The sequence below is a fragment of the Medicago sativa genome, chromosome 6, assembly GCF_051527215.1.
Source record: "Medicago sativa cultivar Bolivia chromosome 6, Bolivia_mono, whole genome shotgun sequence".
NCBI lineage: Eukaryota > Viridiplantae > Streptophyta > Magnoliopsida > Fabales > Fabaceae > Medicago > Medicago sativa.
Genome location: NC_140754.1, coordinates 34,660,978 through 34,670,250, shown reverse-complemented (window position 1 = coordinate 34,670,250; position 9,273 = coordinate 34,660,978). Strand labels below are relative to the sequence as shown.

General features: G+C 44.4%; 1 protein-coding gene across 1 annotated transcript; it reads left to right on the top strand.

The window, feature by feature from the left end:
• Positions 1–2,632: 2,632 nt before the first annotated feature.
• Positions 2,633–7,202, top strand: LOC146914746 (uncharacterized). Its single transcript, XM_085721128.1, has 6 exons — positions 2,633–2,851; positions 3,040–4,857; positions 4,943–5,302; positions 5,662–6,111; positions 6,158–6,295; positions 6,546–7,202. The coding sequence occupies exons 1-6, from the start codon at positions 2,633–2,635 to the stop codon at positions 7,200–7,202; spliced, it is 3,642 nt and encodes a 1,213-aa protein (XP_085577254.1).
• The last annotated feature ends 2,071 nt before the right edge of the window (positions 7,203–9,273 follow it).

Genomic DNA, 9,273 nt, shown 5'->3' with positions numbered 1-9,273 from the left:
TATCTAAAGATAAGGAACCATTTCACCTTGAATATGAAAATTTAAAGTTCATTGTTATGATGTTAAAGTACAAAGATTAAATCACAAAGTTCACTGCTATACCGTCGAAGATATACTATTCTTGAATAAAAATTTATTGAATTATAACTTACTAATGAGAAAGGATAATAAAAGTTATAGGAACAAAAATTAAAAAAATATTCAACAAGCTAAAGCATCAAAACCACAAACTAATGTTCAACATTTTCAATTTCAAAAACAACATATTTCAATAATCTTTAGAATGACTCGGTCATCACACATTCAAATTTTGGAAAAATAAATAACTAATAAATAAAAATATTTTTATATTTATGAGATCAAAAATATAAATCAAATTATAGACACATGAATATTGGTATGGTATACAAGTTCCCTCCTTATACGTCTCTCATTGTGATGATCCAATTGAGTTAACGGAAGAAAAAAAATTAACAAACAAAATAATTTTTTTTCTATGTCATTTCAAATAATTAGCAAAAGGGGCACATTCATATCAATTAAGCATAGAGAAAAAAAAAATACTCCCTCCGTTTCAAAATGAGTGTCGTTTTAGGTGTTTACACACATATTAAGAAATGCAATGATTAAAAGAAAGAGAATGGTTATTTTACCAAATTATCCTTATTAACTATTTGGTTAGTTTTAAAAGTAATATTTTGGAAGTAGTGTACAAAGTATTAATTGGAGGGTACAATTGAAAAGAAAATGTTATTATTGCATTGGAAACTGAAAGCGACACTCATTTTGAAACAAATTTTTTTGGCTAAAGCGACACTCATTTTGAAACGGAGAGAGTACCTTTTTAACAAAGAAATACAAAATTGCAGCCAAAACATAATGATTAACCCCAAGGAACTCCTATAATGCATCTCAAATTAAAACAAACACCATACAACATTTTTCACACATCCACAAATCAATTTAGATACTTTTGTTTCAATCCATTTGACCGTCATAGTATGCATAAATAGGCTTCAAGTTTCAAAGTGTTCATGTGATGTAAATAATAAATAATATAAATATGAATGAATAATAAGCATGTAAATAGCAAAACCTGGAATGAACACATCAAGAATCCACTATGTTAAATCATGCAACAAAAAGAAAATTCGTAGAATGGTTGTAAATGAATAAGCACAAAGCCTTTATAGTTCTTGGGCTAAAAAATTATAGTAAAATTCTAACTCTCTAAGAACAAATATTTGGACATATGTACAAATGGAAAAAATTTGATTGAAGAGTGAGAGCAGAACAACTAATCATCATTAAAGGAAACGGAGAACGAAAGATGAGAAACATGTCGAAGGTGAAGGCAAAATGGGGAAAAAACATAAACCACAAAGAGAAACTTATATTTTTTTAGGAGGGAGAGAGAGAGGGGGGGAGAGAGTGATAGATTAAATTATGATGTCTTGAAAAAGACTGATATCAGGGGAAGAATAATGGTTTTAATTGGGAATCCATGCACCTTTATTGCCCTAATTTCAACCAAGTTTTTTTTTGCATGTCATTCATGATTTGATTGGCTTGGAAGGCAATGATCTTGTTAACTTTATAACATCAACAGGAAACAAGTACGTAACCTATCTATGTATTTCTCTGACTAATATTTTGTCTTTTAATTTTTAAAAGGCTTATATATGGAAATGGTCCCGACAAATATCTGGCGTTTTGGTTTTAGTCCCAATAAAAATATTTTTTGGTTTTAGTCCCTGCAAATATAGAATATTTGGTTTTGGTCCTTGGTATTTTGTTTTAATCCTTGTAAAATCATTTCATATTTAAATTGGTCTCTACAATATTCATTTTAGTCCTCATTTTGAGGGACTAAAATCAAATATTCTACATATTACAAGGACCAAATCCAATATGAATCAATTTTACAAGGACTAAAACAAAATAACAAGGACCAAAACCAAATTTTTTATATTTGCAGGGACTAAAACCAAAAAAATATTTTTACAGGGACTAAAACCAAAATGTCAGATATTTGCAGGGACTATTTTCATATTTAAGCCAATAGAAATCTTCTTACCTATTGTTCTGGACCGACCCAAAAGATCTTTTTGCCCATTAACTTAGGCCCAATATCTTCCAAAGCCCAAACCCCACGTTTGGCAACATTGCTCGCAACATACCTCCTCCCCGCGAGGGGGTGCACGAAGCAAACGAGACCAGTTCAAAAGAACTCCAACGTCTCTTTGCACATTCTGCACGTTCACGCAATAAACTCCCTGGCGGTTACACTTCCCACGATTTCGTAACCGCCAGGGCCAGGTGTGCCACCACAACGGCTCTGCAGCCCTCCACCTCTATAAATAGGGGACTCAATGCAGTCCCCAAGGTAGAACTCCTTCCCTCATTCTCTGAACCTCTACTGACTTGAGCGTCAGAGTGCCTGCAGGTACACACCCCCCATCCACTCTAGGAAGCATTCCAATACATTTTATCACCATAGCAACCACCGCATTCAAAGCACCGGTAGTCACCTTCTGATCAGGTACGATCAGTGGCGCTGTCTGTGGGAACTACATAAGCTCCCCCATTTTTATACTCCTAAAAACCAAAGCTTTCCATAAAAAAAACTACCATGACTACCAACGGTGCTCATTCCCAATTACGGAGTGAGGTGCTCGTCCTCCAACAGGATGGCACGACATCTACACCTTCACCGGTGGAAACAAACAGGGAGGAACCAACTCACATTGTTCCTTTCCAACAAAGGCCTTTACAAGGTCCCCCACGACCTACGGAGACATCCGAGGTTGCCACACCAACCAGTGTCCTAGTCGGTAACCTGATCCGCACGGTTCAGCGGCAGACGTCGTTAATCGGGGAACATAACTGACGCTTGATGGATCTAGAGCAAGCGTGTCTCGTCATCTCAACCAAGCGAACTCCTTCCCCAACACATAGCAGAAGGGGAACGAGCCCTCACAGGCCCCGTTCTAGATCCCCTCGGCGTTCCGTAAGCATTAGATCTCCGAGCTACACTAGGAGGTCAGCAAGGAGGTCACCAAGATCTCTCCTCCCAGGCGATCACCACCCAGACGATCTCCTCCAAGAAGATCCCCGCCTAGACGGAACGGACGCTCTTGGTCTCCCTCCGGGTCCGAGGACACTCGCGATGCTCGTTACGACCGTAACACTTACGGTCCATTTACACGACGCATCCGAGAAGCTTTTATCCCTCGCAGACTGGAGAAACCTCCACAAATGGACTCGTACGATAGGACGACTGATCTCGACGACCACATCGAGAACATCGAGGCAGTTCTCACTTACAGGTCGGTGCGAGGCGCCGTCAAATGTAAGCTCTTCGTCACTACTCTGAGGCGAGGAGCGGTCACCTGGTTCAAGAACTTAAGGAGAAACTCCATCGACTCATGGAGCGACCTCTGCAACGAGTTCACAACCCACTTCACAGCTTCAAGGACGCAACCGAAAATGGTTGCATCCCTTGAAGCCATTGTTCAAGGAAGGAGTGAACCCCTCCGAGACTATATCGAGAGGTTCAACAAAGAAGCAGTCCAAGTACGAGGTGCCAATGAAACAATGAAACTGTACCTCATCGCAAAAGGTTTGCTCGAGGACATCGACGTCAAGAAGGTTGTCCGCTTGGATCGCCCAAGGACTCTCAACGAGTTCCTAGTAATCGCCAAGATCTACATCGCTTATGAAGAGGAGCTGTACGCGGACCGCCTCAATAAATACAGGAAGGAGGAGCCTGCTGCTGAATCCTTCAAAAAGCCCTTCCCCGAGAAAAAGAAGGAAGGCAAAGCTGCTCGGGAAAGCAAAAGACCCAACGGTCACTTCACCGAGTACACTCCTTTGGCCATGTCAAGGGAGAAAATCCTCATCGAGATCGCAGTAGCCGATCTGACAGAAGTTGACATAAAGCCACCAAAGGCTCCATCTCAGGAGAGGAAGGGGATCGACAAAACAAAGTACTGCCCATTCCACAAGTGCCACGGCCACACCACCGATGAATGCATCCATCTTAAGGATGCCCTTGAGCTACTCATTCAGAGAGGCAGGCTCAAACAGTTTATCAAGAACCCGAAGGCAGAAAGAAGGACCGTCGAACTCAAAGATGACGGATCTGAACCGGGTAAAACCATCGCCATGTTCGTGGAACACCTCAGAGATTTCCCTGACAACGTGGAAATCACCTCCTATTCATGCACATGGGAACAGTTTCCCACCGCCAACGTCATTACTGGAGGGGCGCTGAACATTTCCATGGGAAGCATGAAGAGGAAATTCGAGGAGCTCATGAGCGTCAATACCATGGCTCCCTCCTATCGTGGGGGAAGGCCACCTTTGGCGTTCTATGATTCCAAACTACCTGGTGGGGCTTCAAATTCCGCCATTCCTTTGCTCGTACGAGCATCAATGGCCAATGCAGATGTCCGACGAGTCCCGATCGACATAGGGGCCTCGTGCAACATCATGTACACCAGCCTGTTCAAAACTCTTCAATTAATAGAGAAAAACATTTCTCCCTACGTTGGGGGCGAACTATACGGCTTCAACGGCTTATCCACTCAGCCCTGGGGATACGTGGAACTATTGGTCACCTCCGGCGAAAAGGAGGCCAAGAAAACAATAAAGGTCCCATTCTTGGTGATCGACTGCCCGTCTCTCTACAATTGCATTATAGGGAGAACCGGGCTTGCCCAGCTAGGGGTTGCATGTTCAATCGCTCACCTGAAGTTGAAGTACCATGCAAAGGAGCGCATCAACGCCTCTCTCAACGGAGACATCGAAGGTGCAAGGAGATGTTTCCTCCAAGCCAATAAATCCCAAAACTCGGTTTCCCAATCCAGCAAACCTGCTGAAGACAAAGGGAAGCTGCTGCGAGCACTCTGGACGCCAACTTGGTCGAACTTGACCCCAGGTTCACCAAGGAGGACCTGAAGGAACAAAAACGGGAGAAGGGGATCCGCTCAACGCGAAACTTCTTAGACCTATTCCTGATGGTGAGTTCGAGCTGGTCCCTTTCGAAAACGACCCGTCAAAAAATTTCAAAATTGGCAAGGATCTCCTTGAACTCGTCAAGAATCAGCTGATCGCCTGCCTCAGGGAGAACGCCGACCTATTCGCATGGAGCGCTGCTGACATGCCCGGAATCGACCCTAGCGTCGCTTGTCACCAGCTGACAGTAGATCCCGGAGTTAGCGCTGCAACCCATCGATGTAGGAAACAGTCTCCTGAAAAATCAGAGGCTGCGGAAAAAGCTGTAAAAGACCTCCTAGAGGTAAACTTTATTTATGAGGCCAAATACACTACCTGGCTCTCCAATGTTGTACTTGTCAAGAAATCTAACGGAAAATGGCGTATGTGTGTTGACTATACCGATCTTAATAGGGCCTTGCCCTAAAGACGCATATCCCCTTCCTAACATCGATAAACTCGTGGATAATTCCTCCGGCTACAAACTTTTATCCTTCATGGACGCCTATTCTGGGTACAACTAGATACCCATGGCTGAAGAAGATAAAATGAAAACAGCTTTCATGAGCGAATCAGGGAACTATTACTACAATGTAATGCCCTTCGGTCTACGAAACGCGGGGGACTACTTATCAACGTATGATGAACAAAGTTTATGACAAGACACTTTTGGGCGACATTCTCGAGGTTTACATGGACGACATGATCGTAAAATCCCAACAAGTGGTGGATCATGCCGCCCATCTCAAAAGAGGGTTCGAGCAAACTCGGAAATACAACATGCGACTCAACCCAGAAAAATGCACCTTTGGAGTCCAAGCGGGTAAATTCCTTGGCTTCTATCTGACAGAAAGAGGAATCGAGGCGAACCCAGACAAATGCCGCGCATTTACCGAGCTTCCAACACCCCACTCCAAGAAATGCATCCAAACACTCAACGGGATGCTGACTGCCCTCTCCAGATTCGTGGCTAAGTCCGCTCAACATGCACTTACCTTCTTCAAACTCTTGAGGAATGAAACGAAGTTCGATTGGACAGCGGAATGCGAGAATGCTCTGAGGCACTTCAAGGACACCCTATCAGACCGCCCGTACTCTCACGACCCGACCAGGGTGAAACGCTGTACTTGTACCTATCCGTCTCTTCTAACGCGGTAAGGGCCGTGCTCATCAGAGAAACGATGGAAGGACAAAAGCCAGTCTACTTCACCAGCAAAGCCCTACTGGGTCCAGAGATGAGGTACCAGAAGATCGAAAAGATAGCTCTCACATTCCTCACAGCGGCCCGAAGGCTAAGGCAATACTTTTTACCTTACACGGTGGTGGTCCGGACGGACCAACCCATCAGACAAATCTTGGGCAGCCCAGACGTAGCCGGTCGGATGATGAAATGGTCCCTCGAATTATCCGAGTTCGACATACATTACGAATCCAGAAAGGCACTGACGGCTCAAGTGTTCGCGGACTTCCTCGCCGAGATGACTTTCCCATCGGAGGATAGCCCCGAGGATTAGACCGTATTCGTAGATGGATCGTCCAACTCCAAGGGAAGCGGAGCCGGGATAATTGTAGAAGATGACAAAGGTATCGTTGTCGAAATCTCCCTTGCTTTGTCTTTTCCTGTTACCAATAACACTCCAAAGTATGGGGCCTTCTTGGCTGGCTTGCGGACTGCCAAAGCCATGGGAGCCAGAAAGGTGAAAATCTTTACCGACTCGCAACTCGTGGCTTCCCAAGTCACTGGAGAGTTCCAGGTAAAAGAGGACAACCTCCAAAAGTACGTCCAGTTGGTACTAGAGAAAATGAAAGAGTTTGAAACCGTCGAAGTAACTCACGTTCCTCGCGAACAGAATACTCGGGCAGACATTCTTTCAAAACTCGCAAGTACGCGAACTGCGAACGGAAACAAAACAATCATACAGGAGGTTCTCAGCGAACCAAGCATCCAGGATAGAGGAGCTTTCCCTCTTGAGATCAATGCGATCATCGGAATGGAAGATTGGAGGGGACCCATCTCTCGATACATAGAGAACGGGGAACTCCCTTCTGACCCGCAAGAAAGGACAAGGCTGAAGCAAAGGGCCTGCTCATTCACTTTGGTGGAAGGAACTCTATACAAAAGGGGCTTCATCATTCCCCTAATCAAGTGTTTAGGACCCAACGAGACCCAACAAGTCCTTGCCGACATTCATGATGGCATATGAGGACAACACCTTGGTGCCAAAGCTCTCGCAAAAAAGGTCCTACGAGCAGGGTACTATTGGCCCACCATGTTAAAACATGCCCAAGATTACGTAAACCTCTGTGATAAATGCCAGCGACATGGGGACATGCATCTAACACCTCCCGCTGAGCTAACATCTCTGGTTTCTCCTTGGTCTTTTTCTTGGTGGGGCATCGACCTTCTGGGACCGTTCCCTAAAGCCGCCGGACAGCTAAAATATCTCGTAGTCGTCATCGACTACTCAACAAAGTGGATCGAAGCCGAACCACTGGCTAAGATCACAGCTAAAAACGTACTCCGTTTCTTTAAGAGAAACATCTTAGCAAGGTTCGGAGTACCTGCTCTAGTCATATCCGACAATGGTACACAATTCACGGACCAAAGGTTCCAGGGCTACCTAAGGAATATCGACATCAAACAAAGCTTCACCTCCGTCAAACACCCTCAAGCCAACGGCCTAGCCGAGGCTGCCAACAGGGTCATTTTACGGGGGATATGAAGAAGGCTAGACACGGCCAAAACTCAGTGGGCTGAGGAGTCACACGCGGTCCTTTGGGCCTACAGAACTACTCCCCATTCCACGATCGGTGAGTCACCATTTCTACTCACGTACGGGGCAGAGGCAGTCTTACCCATTGAGCTAACCGAACTCACATGGCGTACCGACGCCAACACTGACTTCCCCGCCAACACGACAAATCTACGTGAAGAGCTCGAATTTGTTGATGAAGTCAGGATCGGAGCAACCTTGCGTGAGGCAGCGCTGAAACAAAAGATCGTCGCTCGCCACAGCAAGAAAGTCATAAAAAGAGAATTTGAAGTGGGCGACCTCGTCCTCCGGCGAAACCAAAAGGATTTTGAGGAAGGGAAACTCGTCGCCAACTGGGACGGCCCCTACAGGATCCGGATGAAGACTAGGACGGGGGCTTACGCACTCGAAGATTTCCACCAAAACGCAATTCCAAGGACTTGGAATGCAGAAAAACTCAAAAAGTATTACACTTAGATCGCAAACAACGCCAATTTACTCTAATGTACATACTCAATTCTATACAACGAACTCTTCGCTCTCGAACGAGCAAATAAACGGAGGAGGAAAGTCGTGCCACTCCAAATCCAAAAAGAAAAAGGATGAGAGAAATTTAGACAACAAATCCTCTTACTCCTCAGAATGTACGCTTACCGCTGCGACACCACTTCTCAGCATGTTAGGTAGAACCCCAGCTCGCGATGAGTGATTCACGCCTCAGTGCGTTGAACTTAGAATGGTTTCTTCGTTCATCCGCTGTTACACGTCCATAACTTTGGACACACATTCAGATAAACGATCTCTTGGATGTGCAGTACTTCTAACTAATACTCCGCGTAGACAGTTGGAAGCCTCCTGCCCAAACTCTTCCTTGCAAAACAACGCAAAGGTAAAAACTTTCCAAACAAAGTTACCTGGGAAGAAAACGGCAAAACTTTGATTTCATCAAGTCAAAGTAACAAAAGCCAGGTGGGCATGCTAAACTCTCCAGTCATTAAATAACTTCGTCGAAATAATGACTGCGGGGGGTAGTCCATCCCACCGCAGCAAAATGCACTTCGACTTAAAAAGCTCCACACTTCAAGAGCGAACAACAATACAAGTCGAACAGTTAAAGAGCATACGAATTATTGCAGTCTGTGAAACACACAAGATAGATAGTTCGCTCTCAACAAATACTTCAAACAGTATTAAAAAGTCTCACACAACAAGCAATCAAATTCAAAACATTATACTTGATGTAAAACATACATTTCAGACAAGTGTAATTGAGAATGAAGCAATTATATTATAAAAGTGCTAAAATCACGAAGGGCGCACAATGTCATTACAAGCATAATTGTTGAAGAAATTAATTTCAAGGCCTGATCAGGCCTGGACTTCATCAACATGCCCATTATCTTCCTCGGGATCGGGGGGAGGCCTGATCACCCCATCTTCCACTTCATTGAGGGGATGAATTCCTTCGACGTCCACCAAGCTTTCTTCCAGCTCACCAATCATGTCCACAAGACCAGCACGC

Coding starts and splice junctions, on each gene's coding strand:
- LOC146914746 (XM_085721128.1), top strand. CDS start 2,633: ATGACTACCAACGGTGCTCATTCCCAATTACGGAGTGAGGTGCTCGTC. Junction 5,303..5,661: donor CTGTAAAAGACCTCCTAGAG/GTAAACTTTATT, acceptor GTTTATGACAAG/ACACTTTTGGGCGACATTCT. Junction 6,296..6,545: donor ACAGCGGCCCGAAGGCTAAG/GCAATACTTTTT, acceptor TCCAACTCCAAG/GGAAGCGGAGCCGGGATAAT.